At 51.6% G+C, this 15,144-nt stretch overlaps 6 protein-coding genes and 1 non-coding gene across 7 annotated transcripts; 5 read left to right on the top strand and 2 right to left on the bottom strand.

The window, feature by feature from the left end:
- Window positions 1–32: 32 nt before the first annotated feature.
- Window positions 33–1,231, top strand: POJ06DRAFT_260574 (flavoprotein-like protein). Its single transcript, XM_056188504.1, has one exon. It carries the CDS (start codon window positions 240–242, stop codon window positions 840–842), a length of 603 nt encoding a protein of 200 aa, XP_056041412.1. The 5' UTR covers window positions 33–239; the 3' UTR covers window positions 843–1,231.
- A 3,446-nt stretch (window positions 1,232–4,677) lies between these two features.
- POJ06DRAFT_270775 (putative Per a allergen) lies at window positions 4,678–5,028 on the top strand (the record flags this gene model as incomplete). Its single annotated transcript, XM_056189463.1, has 1 exon — window positions 4,678–5,028. One exon carries the CDS (start codon window positions 4,678–4,680, stop codon window positions 5,026–5,028), a length of 351 nt encoding a protein of 116 aa, XP_056041411.1.
- A 382-nt stretch (window positions 5,029–5,410) lies between these two features.
- Window positions 5,411–7,345, top strand: POJ06DRAFT_25949 (uncharacterized protein). The gene has a single exon (XM_056188395.1). It carries the CDS (start codon window positions 5,792–5,794, stop codon window positions 7,244–7,246), a length of 1,455 nt encoding a protein of 484 aa, XP_056041410.1. The 5' UTR covers window positions 5,411–5,791; the 3' UTR covers window positions 7,247–7,345.
- Window positions 7,346–7,490: 145 nt separating this feature from the next.
- On the top strand, window positions 7,491–7,784 carry POJ06DRAFT_201548 (flavoprotein-like protein; the record flags this gene model as incomplete). Its single annotated transcript, XM_056185243.1, has 1 exon — window positions 7,491–7,784. A coding segment is annotated over one exon (294 nt), but the record flags the coding sequence as incomplete, so codon positions are not given.
- A 222-nt stretch (window positions 7,785–8,006) lies between these two features.
- Window positions 8,007–10,395, top strand: POJ06DRAFT_260562 (uncharacterized protein). The gene is made up of 2 exons (XM_056188503.1): window positions 8,007–8,701; window positions 8,764–10,395. The coding sequence occupies exons 1-2, from the start codon at window positions 8,419–8,421 to the stop codon at window positions 10,146–10,148; spliced, it is 1,668 nt and encodes a 555-aa protein (XP_056041408.1). The 5' UTR covers window positions 8,007–8,418; the 3' UTR covers window positions 10,149–10,395.
- A 1-nt stretch (window position 10,396) lies between these two features.
- Window positions 10,397–13,736, bottom strand: POJ06DRAFT_227226 (cation transport protein-domain-containing protein). Its single transcript, XM_056185742.1, has 4 exons — window positions 13,526–13,736; window positions 12,885–13,475; window positions 10,848–12,823; window positions 10,397–10,773 (listed from the first exon to the last, which is right to left on the bottom strand). Exons 1-4 carry the CDS (start codon window positions 13,602–13,604, stop codon window positions 10,579–10,581), a joined length of 2,841 nt encoding a protein of 946 aa, XP_056041407.1. The 5' UTR covers window positions 13,605–13,736; the 3' UTR covers window positions 10,397–10,578.
- A 734-nt stretch (window positions 13,737–14,470) lies between these two features.
- Window positions 14,471–14,544, bottom strand: POJ06DRAFT_t70. Its single transcript has one exon. It is a non-coding gene; the product is annotated as a tRNA-Val (tRNA).
- Window positions 14,545–15,144: the final 600 nt, after the last annotated feature.

Genomic DNA, 15,144 nt, shown 5'->3' with positions numbered 1-15,144 from the left:
GGGAAATCCACTACTGTAATATCCAGCCGGCATATGCCGGCAAAACGCCTGCCGAGTCGTCACAATCGAACAATGAACAGCTTTGCCTTCGGGCCCTTCCTGCCGCGGCTGCAGTCACTGTTGCAATTCCGCGTGGCAGGTCCAATCCCACGCGGAATATAACACGTCGCTGTTTTTCCCTAACAGCATCATCTATAGGTCAAAGTATTTGCCTCGTCCGTTAGCAACTTAGAATCAGAATGGCACCTCGCGTCGCGATCATAATCTACTCCATGTACGGCCACATCGCCGGTCTCGCTGAGGCCGTCAAGGTTGGTGTTGAGTCCGCTGGTGGTAGGACCGCTATCTACCAGGTCCCCGAGACTCTGTCGCCTGAAGTCCTGGCTAAAATGCGGGCACCGGCCAAGAAGGACTACCCCATCGCCACGAATGAGACGCTCACGTCCCATGATGCGTTCCTGTTCGGCATCCCGACCCGCTACGGCACCTATCCCGCCCAGTGGAAGTCCTTCTGGGACGCAACCGGCGGCATTTGGGCCAGCGGCGGACTGATCGGCAAATCGGCCGGCATCTTCGTGTCGACTGGCACGCCACAGGGCGGACAGGAAACTACTGCCCTAAACTCGCTCTCGGTTCTCGTGCACCACGGCATCACGTTCGTCCCTGCCGGATACCGCGCGTTCGGCCAGATGGCCAACTTCAACGAGGTCCACGGCGGCAGTCCTTGGGGTGCGGGCACCTACGCCGGCGCAGACGGCTCCCGCCAGCCCACCGCGCTGGAGAAGGAGATTGCTGAGATCCAGGGTACCGGGTTCTACAAGTACATCGAGAAGCTATATTAGAGGCAGTTTAGTGACTGTCGTCGCTCTGATGAGATTAAAAATCCAATGTATATAGCAAATGGCGTTCAATTCAATAGACACAAGTCCTGCTCAGTCGAATCACAGGCAATCGCTCTATACATGGGGCTGGACAGAATTTGTCAAACTGTTGCGTGCAACGACGAGCATTACTTTTTGACGTGAGGTCCGGGTTTTGTAGATCGGGGAATTATCGATTGCGTAGGGGCGGATCCCTATACCGATAATATAGTAACAAACACGACGACCAATTGGCGTATTCAAAATACATATCGGGACTAGACTGTATCTGTAGAATAAGAACAGTGTCAACAAGAACCAATAACAAAATAGCCTCACTGGCGTGGGGCAGCTCTATAGCAAAAAATCAGGGCCGTACTCTGAGGTTTGGTCTGAGCCGCTCTGTTGGCAGTTTGCAGAAGCCTCTCCTACAAATTGTGTCCGTCACTCTGATGGCTCAGCGGAGCGAGTCAGTGAACAATGTTAAGTGGCAAAACCCATACATGGCAAAACACCCTGGACAGAGTCGCTTGATTGATATGTCTCTGCAGCCGTACACGACCGTTTACAGTATTTCTACATAGCGAGTTTCTCTGTGACAGTCACTCGGCGCGATTCACTACGACAGTTTACACGATATCAGCTTGTACAATTTAGCTACGGCACTAACTATACATTTGTTGAATCATAGCAACAGAGCAATAGAGCAAAAAGGCAAACAGCAAGCCACTATGCCAAATTACGCTTGCTAGAAGAGACTGCCGCAGCTTGACCCTTCTAGCCCTCTCTAGATTGGCGAGCTGTTTGTCTCTCTTGGCTGCCTCAAGTTTGCGGGACTCCGCTACCTATGATCAACGAAACTATCGTTAGCAATTGTGATATAAGCTGGAAGTAATATCTTTACTTTCCGCGTGGCTGTGTGAGCCCTATAACATTGCCGGCAATTTGTGGCCGAAACTCGCATGAATGGCTGCCTTATTCATCGTTAATTACCTCTCTAAATCGCGAACTCATAACCTTTTAAACAGTACGATTTTCGACGCCGTCATACTCTCTTTGCGATACATCAGAGAGTTCTGCACCCGTCGGTCCGCCCTGCTCCTCTGGCAGTCCTTCATCTTCGACATCATCCACAATGGGAACCTGATACGCCGCGCTTGGATAGTTGCCATAATTGACCCTACAGTGCACACGTCGGCATCCGGACCAAAATACAACTGACGCCCATTGGCCCTCGGCAAGAGAGAGCAGAGGAAATTCTAGCTCTAAAATTCACACATCCGTATTTGGACACCCACAGGAACATGCTTCCAGGACATGAAGTCCCGTCAAGGACATATTATCGCCAAAGTAATCACAGAAGACTTATTGGTAGAGCATCACTGTTTACAGCTGAAGAACAGGTATGTGGTGATAGAACTTTATGTTAAGACCGATTTCAACCACTTTTTGACTAAAGCAGTTAGCCTTCTCTTTTTCATGGATCTCTCCAGACTGTCAGCAGCACGACCAACCCGGACAGGCCATATATTGACGTCCACTTTGATTCTCAGCAGTGGAACAGTAATCAAGACTTTGAAGATGATGTTCAGCATAACTACAACAATGCCGACAGTCAGAACTCGACGAAGATGACGACGAGGACTATGAAGACTTCGCGGGACGTGTGTGAAGCGATGTTTAGGTTTAGGGTAGATCAGATGTGCAGAGCCTGTTAAGTGGTGCTGTATCGGAAACGGCGAGCTGGATATTCTGGACGGGGACTTAATAGAAGCAGGACGACTCATAACAATGGTACGTATGTGCGCTGTCTAAATGACAAACGGCAGCGGTTGTTCGGCGAGACCGATTGCTTTTTTTCTTTTCAATGGCGAAGGAGGACTCGCACCTTGCTCTGGTAAAGGTGTGAGAATGTACGCTATCCTGAGGAGGAAGAGGACCTCTACGACCGTCTTGAAGAGTCGAAGAACGGGTAGATCTTCAACAGATCTCGTTGCTGGAAGGCTGCAAAGAACGTACGCGCGAGACTATGGTGGAAGAGTCAGTTTAATTGTGCGCTGTCACAACTAGCACAAAAAGTCCGTCTGTGATGCCTACATCCGGATCAGCTGAAAGGAATTGGTCCACTTTCGGATACATTCATTCCAAGTCGCGCAATAGACTCAAGAACTCCAGTGTCGAAAAGCTCGTGTTCCTCTACGCCAATCGGTTGTTGAAGTGCTCGGGCGAAACGAGTTCAATTTTCAGGAGGAACCGGAGCCAGAGTGTTTTACTGAAGAGGAGGAACCGGAACTTGATGAGGGCGAACAGATAGATGTAGTGCCCGTTGAAGAGTTGCTTTTGTAGTTTTTAGTAATACTTTGTTTCTTTCCTCACAATGGAAATGAGCATGTTTTCGCACAAGTATATCAAATTGCCTGATTTTCTCTGATGGCCTGCCGCCTGGTTGCTTGGTTTTTGGTCTTGCGTCCTGTTTAAGTGCCCTTAAAGGCTGATCTCACTACAATTTGCTTTCTTCTGGGATTGTTTAATAAATAATGACCATATGATAGTAATAGCAGCATTGCTATAATGCAACACAACAATCCAACTACTGTAGCCAGAAACATAGAATGCAGGCGGCTGCATGTGATAGATTACGGTCTTTTAGTTTGAGATTTCGACAGGGTTTTACTCAGTGGTGCCGTGGAGAAACTAGCACAAGTGCCTCCAATATATTGTACGAGTGCCCTGCCTTAGAGCGAGTCGCTCTGCAGGGTGCTCATCGCCACTAATTTTTACAGAATCGCACAACATTTCTTCCCTTCTTCTGCGACTGTCCTCGGTCCTCGTCGTTAATGGAATCCATTGGTCAATCAGTCTGTGACAGCTTCGCATGGCTTAGAACTTGTACAGTTGTACCTGCTTCAATCACGAGTCTCAGTTCCGCCCTCACAATAGAAATTTGTGATCGCTGCGCTGCTGTCAGTTGTATTGCATTAATTTGGCGACATCGAACACCAATATGCCATCGCTATACCGTTATTGATCCCGTATTCTGTTCCGTCGATGGCTCAGCCTACTTCCGTACTGTGCGTACCGTGAACTCTTATTTGATATTACTGGGTGTGGGTGTATAGGATGTACTATAATACCCGACATCTGAAATTTGGCTTCTGTGCTTCTCTTCCGCGTCCGCGGATCCTTCATTGACATTCTCTGGGTCAAGCCTTTTGAGTTATCTACTTGCATTAAGTCTTCCAAGCGAACATGTGTGGACCAGTCCCCGCCAACTTCAGCCTCTTATCACTTAAACGATGCCATTTTTCGTTATGGCGTCTCGCAGGATGACTTCTGGTCGACTCTGCAACCAGCTATCTCAGTGTGGTCGGACAAGAACGCGTCGCGGTATGGACAAAGGGAGCGTTCACAATTGCCTGATCTAGGTTTCTGTCCTTTCAATCCCTCACATATATGACCTCGTCTTCGTCAAATCTCTGCCGACGCTAACTGTTACTGTCGCGTTTGCCGTCTTTCAGGCTTTGTCAACGTGAACACGAGACTGTTACCGGGTGAATATGCTTAAACACGGTATTCTCGCGTGCGCGTTAGAGAAAGAGCACGAGTCAAAACACGTGGCTCAATAGGCTCCCAAATTCCTGCAACTCAAGCTGAGCAAAACGGAGCGCGATTTTACAGAGTTGCTGAGGCAATGCGCGCTCGCACGCGGCGAATCGTGCTAAGAATATAAATACTGCAGTTCATGCGACTAGATGACATCGTCGTTCACAGTACCATCACAACAATCTCCACTCAGCTACTCAACACAGACTACAGAATGGCTCCTCGCATTGCAATCATCATATACTCCATGTACGGCCATATCGCCACTCTCGCCGAGGCCGAGAAGGTAGGCATCGAGAAAGCCGGCGGCGCCGCGACCATCTTCCAGGTCCCCGAAACTCTGTCGCCCGAAGTCCTGGCCCAAATGAAGGCACCGGCCAAGAAGGACTATCCCATCGCCACGAATGAGACGCTCACGTCCCATGATGCGTTCCTGTTCGGCATCCCGACCCGCTACGGCACCTATCCCGCCCAGTGGAAGACCTTCTGGGACGCAACCGGTGGTCTTAAGGCGGCGATGCGTTGCGCGTTTGCGGCTGCGCCTCCCATACCTTGCTGGCACTAAACACTGAGGCGGTTGAGGGTGTAGGTGGCGCGCCACGCGACAAATAGGGTTGCAGGCAAATAAGTCGGCTGTCGCCAATTAGTTTACATACTTCCAGACGGTGACGAAGCGAATCTTGATTCATATACTACAAGATATCCTGCCGACAGAACGTCGATAATGGTTCCATCGAAATCATTGAAAATGTCTGTGCAGACTCTTGCAGTCAAGTCCTTGTGCGCCGCCCACTGCGTCGGTAAATCTTCTTCCAGAAATTGAACCTGTTGAAGGAGAATGCGCGCCTCGTTACAATCCCAAATACTTCTATCCCATGCGCTTCTATTAAATACTCAACAACAGATACCAAGTCGCTTCTAAACTTGGCAGTATGTTTATGGTCGTCTTAAAGTGACATGTCTGCACTCTAAAAATAGATGCAACCGGTGGCCTTCAGCGAGGGCGCCCTTTGCCCAGAGAATTTGGTGTTAGATAACAAAAACGAGGCGGCTGCTAGTGCGGCTCACAGTGGAGCCGCATGCCCTGAGGCGCTGTTGAACAGAAATCCACAGCATGAAGTCCGCTGCGTCTTATGTACGACTTTCTGGAATGAAGTTCAGCACGAAACTCCAACGCGCTGCGTAGAACGCTGACATATAGACTAGATACTTGCCCCAACTTGCCAAACCTCCTTCCTCCTTCCTCCTTCTTTCTTCATTGACTATCGCGCTTTACACTTCCAAACAATATCTTCATTACAACTCTTCGTTAAGACCACGTTCTCAATATGCCATCTCAAGGACTCGCACCAGACACAATGGTACGTACGACCACCGGCGTTAAACCCGTCGGTGACATCCAAATTGGCGACTACCTTTACGATGCAGCAAATCGGCCAGTCCCTTGCATCGGTGTTGCACAACCTGTCACTGGTGCCCTGAAGAAGATCACGTATACGGAATTTGACTCGAGAGCAAAATCGTCTTTCACATTCGCTCCGGGGTTTCGACTTTCTCTTACGGCGAGCCAGACAACACCCAGTCTGTGCACGACAACAAACGCTGTATGCTGGTTTACTCGCTGCGAGCGAACGCGCACGCTGCAGGGCGACGGTAATCTCCATCTGGATGCTGACTCTTCATCAGTGGAGTTGGACGACACGTCTGCGATTCGGTTTGCCGTCATCAGGAAGTCTATTGACAGCTTTGTCTGCGGTTGTAAAGGATTTCGAACGGTAATGCCCCATTTCACTACCGAATCCCAGGCACAATTGGCGCTTTCCTTATTGCGTGGCGATCGTCATCATGTTCTCGATCCTCTAATTGTCAGAGATGGGGACAAATTCAACCTGACACTGGAGGAGTATGGACGACTCTGTAATAACGACGTCAAGCGCCGTCGCATATGGCTCTACCGTGCTCCCCTTTCCATTGATCTGTCCACTGCCTCCACGGGCCCACAAGATTTGCCGCTTGATCCCTACTTCCTAGGATTATGGCTAGGTGATGGCCATGCTGACAATACGCGAATTTCCTCCGTGGACCCTGAGATTATTGCCTGGCTGCAGTCTTACGTTCACCGGCTGAACAGGTCTGCCGAAGAAGGAGCTCCTATGCTCCATTTGGCAAAAAGTTTGAGCCATACTGCAGGCACGAAGATGCGAAACGGCTATGTAAGGAACCATGACTGCTTCGCGTACAGGATCGCGTGCTCTGAAGGTAAAGGTAGACGGCAAGGGTGTAACCCCGTTCTCGAAGGTCTCCGGAAACTCGGCCTATTGAACAACAAAAGCGGTGGTATTCCGTCATCATATATGACGGCTGACGAAGATACGCGTCTGGCCGTCATTGCTGGCCTAATCGACAGTGACGGCATGTATAGCAAGAGAAATAACCATTACCGAATTGTCCAATCGACCGAAGGGCACAAAAAGATCGTATACGACCTAAAGGAGTTGGCCAGGGGCTGCGGCATCTGTGTCACCGGCGTACATATAGAGATGAGAAGGTCGTCTTTAGTACCCGAACGTCACCCTGCCTATATCATCTGTCTGGGTCAGGGTTCCCAAAAATTCCAGAAGCATCTGCTTCTGGATCGCAAGAAGATGAATCTGCAAATGCGCCATATCAATCATGACAACTGCCGTTTCACGATATCAGACGCGTCTAGTGGTGAATATAGAGAATTTGAGGTCAGCGGGGATCATTTCCAACTCGCCAATGGTCTTGTCGTGTGTAACTAACTGTGCTAATTGGTCCACGCTGACCTCGATTGACTCGGAATATGCTTGTTGTTGTTGGGCCACAATTGATATGTATTTTATTTATCACTCGCTGTCATCCAATTTATCACATCGGGCGCCCGATATGGCCGGTCGATTAATCAATGGGACACTAAGAATAAGATAAGCTAATAAGATAACTAATCGATTGCGATAATAATGACTCCAAGTGTTTGTTGTCCGTTAGATTTGGTTGAGCAAGAAACTCATCGGCAAAACGGCTGGAATCTTCGTGTCGACAGCGACGCCTCAGGGTGGCCAGGAAACTACAGCCCTAAACTCGCTCTCGGTATTGATGCACCACGGTATCACGTTCGTGCCTGCCGGATACCGCGCATGGGATCTGATGGCCACCTTCAACGAGGTCCACGGCGGCAGTCCTTGGGGTGCGGGCACTTACGCCGGCCCGGACGCGTCCCGCCAGCCTACCGCGCTGGAGAAGGAAATTGCTGAGATCCAGGGTAGCGGATTCTACAAGTACGTCGAGAAGCTGTACTGAACTGCTGAGCGCTCCGAGGCTTAAGTGAATGGTTTATGTCTGTGAGAAATAGTTGGATGCTCGTTGCCGTTTAGCAATTTAACCCATAAACTACTCTATGAACGAATCCCATAAACATTTAGTGTTTGCACCGCTAATTGTTGTGGGCTTGACATGATCCGCATAACATGATCTAACTATGACGTCGATCGTCCCGTGCTGCCATCAGGGCTAGGGTTAGATCCCGTTCACCAAGCTTTCATGACCCTGACTCTGTTTGTGATCCGTGAGCCTTCGCTATCGGTCGTCACACCCAATTCGTGATATCTACACTTGTGTTCCCAGGCCCCATACCGCACTGTTCCGTCGCCCCCATCGATTGCGCCATCTCATTGTCGGTGTGACGTTGCAAGGATACGATATACCCGACACGAGAGGAAAAAGATGGCGACCGTTCAATGGGCCGGCCGCGCGTTTGTGCGTGGCTCATCTGAGCCCATGCGTATGTTTCTTTTGACAATATGCGTTGCTGGATTGCAGTTCACATGGATATGTCCCCCTTTGACTTGACTTGTTCCATGAAAATACTGCAAGCTAACATACGCTTCACGGGGTTGAGCAGTCGTACGTCAACGTGTACCTTCTCTCGCTCGGCATGACCAAGTCGATGCTATCCTTCGTCTGGGTGGCAGGCCCGCTTTCCGGATTGATTATGCAGCCGGTCGTCGGCGTGTGGTCGGATGAGTGCACGTCGCGGTACGGACGAAGACGGCCGTTCATGGTTATCGGGTCTGTCATTGTCGGTCTGTCGCTTATGCTCATGGCGTGGACAAGGGAATTCGTCGACATCTTTGTCAAGTCTGAACGCTGGGCGCCGACCGTCACGATCGTGTTTGCCGTCTTGTCGGTCTTTGCTGCGGATTTTAGCGTGAATGCGGGTGCGTAGTTTTTGCTCATGTTTAGTCGTTGGTGGCGCCAGAGCCTAATACGGTTGGGATAGTGCAAGCATGCTGCCGAGCAATTATTGTCGACTCGCTGCCAAAGTCAAAGCAAGAGCTGGCGAATGCGTGGGCAGGACGAATGGTCGCCGGCGGCCATCTTATCGGGTACTTTGCCGGGGTTATAAACCTGGTCGACTACTTCCCCTACCTCGGCAACACGCAGCTCAAAGTGCTCTGTGCGATCTCGTCTCTGGCGTTGCTTTTTTGCGTCGGCCTGACTTCGTGGGCGGTCGAAGAGCGCGTTTTAATCCTTGCGAACGAGGCCGACAAGTCAGGCTCGATCTACCACATCCTCAAGGCACTCCTGCAGACAGGCTTCCATCTGCCGAATCGCATCCGTCAGATCTTCACGGTCCAGCTGTTCGCATGGTATGGCTGGTTCACGTTTTTGTTCTACTCTTCGACCTGGGTCGGCGAAATCTATGTCCGCTACGGTGACGGCGACTTGTCGGACTCCCGGGACAGAGTAGGCGATATCGGTCGGGTCGGGTCGCTCGCGTTGACGGTATATTCTACCGTCACGCTGATATGCTCGCTCGTGCTCCCCTTCTTCATCGTGTCTCCGAATTCAGACGCCCACCACAACAAGGCGACGTACGAATACATGCCGGATTTCATCGCAGACTTTATGCACGCGACTGCGCCATACCGGCCGACGCTGCCGACCGCGTGGAGCATCGGCCACGTAGTCTACGCTCTTGCCATGTTCGGCACGGTGTTTGTCAGGTCCGTCAAGTCCGCTACGTTCATTGTCGGCCTCTGCGGGTTCTCGTGGGCGCTGTCGTCGTGGGCGCCGTATTCCATGCTTGCCGAGGAGATTAGAAAGCTGAACGCGCCGGCGGCGACGACAAGCGACGGATACGAGTCTGTTAGCACGGTTGAGGAGCCGGTCGCGGACGAGGAAAGTGCGGTTGAGGCGCCGAGACGGAGTAGACAGCTCGTGGCCACGATGGACCAAGGCAAGGACTACGTCGGCGCGCAGCCACTAGAGGCTGTCGCGTCGTCTGCACCCGCATCAGCACCAGTGCCCGGTCCTTCTGATGCCATTCGTATCAGCGAAGCTCGCTTTTCGACCGACGCGGTTTCGTTTTCGTCCGACGAGGACGACGACCCGAGCGACGACGAATCCCACGAGTCGTCCGAGCAGGCCGGCATTTATCTGGGCCTGCACAACGTCTCGATCACGATCCCGCAGTTCGTGTCAACGTTCATATCATTTGTCATATTCTCGATCCTGGATCCGGGCAAGTCAGACGAGTTGACCGGTGGCGGCGACGACGACGACGCGAACCGGACTGGCGTCAACTCGATCGGCGTCACGTTACAGCTGGGCGGGTTTACGGCCCTGGGGGCCGCGTACATGGCGTGGAAGTTGCGCCAGTAGTCACGCCGAAGCGAGAGCCCCTTGCCGCGGCGGGGAGGATGGGCGACAGAATCGGCCATGAAAATCCCTGTTTTGAATTGACCGTAATTTTTGGGTGATTGGACTTGCTTGTGGATTTTGTTTATGTGGGAAACTTGTACGTTACGGATATCATTTAATCACTGTAGGTTAGGTTTAAAATTCTGATAGTGCCGGGTTGTTAGTAATTCATATATTTCTTTTATTTCAATCTGAAAAGCCAACAATGTAAAAAAAAAAAAAAAAAAAAAAAAAAAAAAAAATAAAGAAACATAAAATATTCGGATCAAACCCAACCGATACCGCGAGTCTAACCAAAATGCCATACGAGCAACCCAATTACTTTAAACAAACACAAAAAAATTAATAACAAAACTCCGGCCACGAGGACTAGCCGCGACGGCATCAACGGTTAGACCTCGCGCGGGGGCTCGAACCCGGACGTGCGGCCAAACGTGCTCGTGCGCGGCATGCCAGGATTTGAACCAAGCGACAGACGCCGCTCGGCCCGGGACTCCTGCTTCATGTCCTTCTTTGCCATGGACTCGCTCGGCAAGATGATTGCTCGGTCGAGTGCGTAGGGGAGACCACGGTGGCGGCCACGGATCTGGTAAGCTCGGTCAGCAATCTCAAGTCACAATAATATAAACACGACCGCAGGAGGAGGAACGGGAAACTCACCATCATTGCGATAATTACAAGTTTGCTAATAACGCTAAGCTGGGCCGAGAACGACGTAGAAGTACCTGGGTACCCCAAGCTCAATCCGACAGTACCATATGCACTCACGACCTCAAAAAGCACGGAGAAAATATTGAACCCAAAAGCATTCGGGTCCTGTAACTTGCGCCCTTCCGCTATACAAACGATAAAAAGGCCAAGAAAGATGTACCATAAATCGAACGACAACTGGCGACGGAGATGGTTGGCGACGAACGAGGTGGGTTGTTTCTTTTGTTTTGGCTTGAAGCGGCGCTTGGAGAGACGACCGATAGACGAACGGCGGCGGAGCTTTTCAGGATCGTCCGGGTTCGTCGAGCGGCGCGCGAGGCCGTTGGCGCCAGGAACGTCGTTGTCCAAGAGCATTTCGTCTCCGCGCTCGGAAAACTCCTCGTCGTCTTCGTTGTCCTCTGCTACTTCGTCTTCCGGCCTGTCGTAGATCCCTAGCGATTGCTCTTCGTACACGTTCGTGCGGCGGACGCTGATGGCGATAGGCAGGACTGAGATGTACATCATCACGAGATAACTGACCTGCACTGCCGGATGTAGGAGTGACAAGTCCACGACAGCCAAGCCAGCCGTTCGGGTCGAAAACGCCTGGAATAACCCGTCAAGGATTTTTTGGCCCGCGGACCAGGACGCGAAGAGTGAGTTGCCGATGTCGAGAACGACAAACAGGATGAGATCCGCGCCATTGAGGATCACGAGGACGGCAAAAAGCCACCAGGTTGGGCCCGACGGGAAGAGCAGCGTGAAACACCGGCGCGGGTGATCGAGCAAGAAGAGCAAGGACTCCTGCATGGCCGAGCCGGCGGGAACCAATTTCGACATGGTCCAGATAATCAGCCGCAGCATGCACGGAAACCCCGTATTCCCAATCACAATCATAAAACTCATCAGCAAAAGCGGAAAGACTGCTAACTGAAACTCAATCATGGACGTCGGCACAATACTCAGGCCCACATCCATAAACGACGACGTGGCCATGAAGGCGCCCCACCATGCCGGTTTCTGGGCGTAACTCTCCGGGACGGGACGGTACCGACTATCCCTTAGGATCCATGGGATCAAGCAGATGTGGGCTAAGACCAAGAACCCGAAGAAATATGCGATTAGCACGATGGCGAGCGTGCGCAGAGCACGGTATTCAACTCCACCTAGCTCTTCTCGCTGCTCGTCGGTCAGACCAACAAAGGTCGAGTTCCGCGCCAGAGTAGGCTCGTAAGACAAGTATGGCAGGACTGCTAACGACCTTCGTGACCCGACCGACCGTCTCGAATTGGGAGACCCGTCCCTCTTGCCTTTCAGTGTGCGCGAGACGATGCGTTCGATGCGATCGATCGTCGTCGACCGATAAAAGATCAGGTCGCCGAACGAGTTCGTCTTGGCTGGGGGTCCTCGAGGACGACCTTCTGAACTTTCTGGCGCTTCGATAGTGATCGCGCGCTTCATGATCTTGTTGCCGGAGCCATCGGCGCCGTTACGCGACGGGCCGACGACGGTGGACCGCGTTGGTCGGAGGGTGTGATTCCTGACATCGTCGTCGTCCTCGTCATGCTCCTGGTCGAAACTGCCACCCGACCGCCTCGTGAAGCCAAAGCTTGCGGCCGACTTGCGTCGCTTGAATGGCAGGTGATGCCGGACTCCGGCAATCGGGGACGCAAATTGGATATCCGTAGTGCCGCGTTGCTTCGCGTCCGCCGCCGCCAGTTCAGCTTCAAGTTCTTGCTGCCGGGGGGATTTGATGACCAACGCGGGCCCATGCTCCAGGTAGCTGTAGGGCCTATCTAGTTGTTGATTGCGTGGTGATGGCAGATCGACGAAGCGAATGTCGCGACCAGCTGGACTTTGGTTCGGGACACTAGTAGGCGAATGCGGACCTTGATCGTGGTCACGGTCGTCGGAAGACGATGATGGCCGGTCATTGGCAAGGCCCCCTGGTTCAGGAAAGTTAGTCCTCCATCACGTCATACTTCGGCAAAAGGGAAAACAGCGCACATTTGGGGTCTGACGACTGAGATGACTCGCCGCTCTCTTCATTGTCTGAATCATCCTGGATAGCAAGCTCGTCGCCAATCTGGTCGGAACCCCGTCTCGGATGGCGATTGCCAACTTTAAACGGCGGCTCATGGTCGGCGCTGAGGTCGCTGTCTGTCCTTTGATGAGGCGCGGTCATTCCTCTGTATCCAGGGAAATTTGTCTCTGTCATTTTTTCAGAACGCAAGATCCTGATGGGCCGGCCCTCGACGCCCTGGCCACCTTCGATGTCACGCTCATCGACGGCATAGCTCCGAGCTTTTCGCACCCGGTGGTCGAGCCGAGATTTTTGGGCAATGTCCTTGAACGCTTTCTCGAACCAGTACAGACGCACAAACACGAGACATGTGTGAATGGACATCGGGTTTGTGAAGGCGGGGATGAGGTAGAGCACGACTTGCTGCCACACCGTCACATTGTTGAGGTCGACGGTGTTGAGACCCGATTGGGTTGCCGCGCCAGCGGCGAGGAAGAGGGCGTCGATATAGGCAATGTTGCGGACCGGATAGATCAGGATTGACCCTAGGATCGTAGCGGCCATAATGTATATCGCTGCACGAGAGTTAGGGATGACAATAATGCAGACAATGGCAAAAACGGACCATGGAAGAGGATGAAGCGGGGCTTGATAATCGAGTAGCCGATCCGCAGGAGGGAATCGTAAACGTCCCTGCGACTCATGGCGTCTGCAGGCTACGGGTCACAAGGAGCGAAGACAAGAATGCATGACCAGATCAAAAGGAGGACGCAGACTGCGCCTGGCGATGTAAGATATTGAATGTGCACCACTGGGTAGATCGATATCAATTAGGTGTTCGTGACTAGCCAAAAAAAACCGCTCGTGGAGTGCGCGGCGCAGCAGCAAGATTGAATACTAGCAAAGTGCCGAGGTTGGATATTAAAGGCAGGGCGGTGCAACCATGGGACAGTATCGCAATGCGATTTCAGTCTTCTGTCGTACCTTCAAAGAAAGGCAATTGTAGAGAATTGACTGTAGAATCAGTCTACAGCAACCTCGAGGCAAAATATATGGCGTCTTGCTTTGCCAGAATGGAGCGATGAGCTGCGCTTTGCATTGCTAGATACCAGTCAATGATATTTTGCGCGAGGTTTTGCTAACTAATAGATTGCGAAGCTTAGATGGGCGGGCGTGGCTGCTGCTTCGTGGCGGTGCCTGTCAAGTATTGTTAAGATGCGGTCTGATCTGTATACAGCACGCACCGCCACATTGTGCCCTGACGAGTTGCACAAACCATGTTGCCTGCTGGTTGGCAGTTGATATTCAGATATCGTCATATAAATGTCGAAAACTCGAGATAGTGGATGCGCTATTGCCAAATCGGCTGGTTTGAATCGCACTCATTAAGCTGAGCCACCCATCACATCATCCTGGGCGACACGATGCGGCTGGCTGCATTCACTGCCTACAGCAAACTGTCTCATGCTGTGCCGGCAGGCAGAAAGTCCTAGCCGACAAAATTTATATGGCGCAAAAAAATATGCTTTTCAACCAAAAAAAAATTATTCAAACAAACAAAAAAAGGATCTGATTCGACCCAGGATCGAACTGGGGACGTTCTGCGTGTTAAGCAGATGCCATGACCAACTAGACCATCGAACCAATCGCTATAACCAGGAAGGACAAAACCCCCCAACTGCACAAAGCGATCACGTGACCTGACCGAACTGGGTGATTCGTATCTGTGTATTGTTCAATCTAAGATGAAAAAGCAAAAGGAGTAGTATATGGTATATAATATAACATCTGATCTGATTTCGAAAGCATTATTGCCGACCACATACACTAATAATGGCCGGTACTGTTTTACAGGAATTTACAGGCCGGTGCACGTGCGTTAACATTATTTTGCTATCATATCTGGGCAGGCGGCATGGCACAAGACAAGCAAATCAGAGGAAGATGCCGGGCCACGGAAGAACGCGGTGGTGGTGAGAGTCGCACCAAATCATTATTAGGATGGGGCACGTGTGGACAGTGCGGGCTTCGGTGGACTTTTGTGTGCACGCGACCGCCTACTAAGACGACCAATGGCAGGCCACAGAGCGAGCACACGCGAGCAGCGGAAGCCCGCGTGCCTTTTTCACCGAACGCCTTTTGTTCTCATTGGGGTCGCCTCACACAATTTAACACAACACTCATTATGATGATTGTTACTGCTGCTATCTGATCTGGCCCCCCCCCCCGGTTATTGGCTCGTCG

This window comes from Lipomyces tetrasporus (assembly GCF_029532465.1).
Source record: "Lipomyces tetrasporus strain NRRL Y-64009 chromosome Unknown POJ06scaffold_10, whole genome shotgun sequence".
NCBI classification, from domain to species: domain Eukaryota; kingdom Fungi; phylum Ascomycota; class Lipomycetes; order Lipomycetales; family Lipomycetaceae; genus Lipomyces; species Lipomyces tetrasporus.
Note: the sequence above shows the minus strand (reverse complement) of the source record. Positions and strands in the feature narration are given on the sequence as shown.

Excerpts from the sequence above, each read along its gene's own strand:
- POJ06DRAFT_260574 (XM_056188504.1), top strand. The coding sequence starts at position 240 with ATGGCACCTCGCGTCGCGATCATAATCTACTCCATGTACGGCCACATC.
- POJ06DRAFT_25949 (XM_056188395.1), top strand. The coding sequence starts at position 5,792 with ATGCCATCTCAAGGACTCGCACCAGACACAATGGTACGTACGACCACC.
- POJ06DRAFT_260562 (XM_056188503.1), top strand. The coding sequence starts at position 8,419 with ATGACCAAGTCGATGCTATCCTTCGTCTGGGTGGCAGGCCCGCTTTCC. Across the intron at positions 8,702-8,763 it reads GGATTTTAGCGTGAATGCGG|TGCAAGCATGCTGCCGAGCA; the intron begins GTGCGTAGTTTT and ends CGGTTGGGATAG.
- POJ06DRAFT_227226 (XM_056185742.1), bottom strand. The coding sequence starts at position 13,604 with ATGAGTCGCAGGGACGTTTACGATTCCCTCCTGCGGATCGGCTACTCG. Across the intron at positions 12,824-12,884 it reads TCAGTCGTCAGACCCCAAAT|GGGGCCTTGCCAATGACCGG; the intron begins GTGCGCTGTTTT and ends TTCCTGAACCAG. Across the intron at positions 10,774-10,847 it reads TTGTAATTATCGCAATGATG|ATCCGTGGCCGCCACCGTGG; the intron begins GTGAGTTTCCCG and ends CGAGCTTACCAG.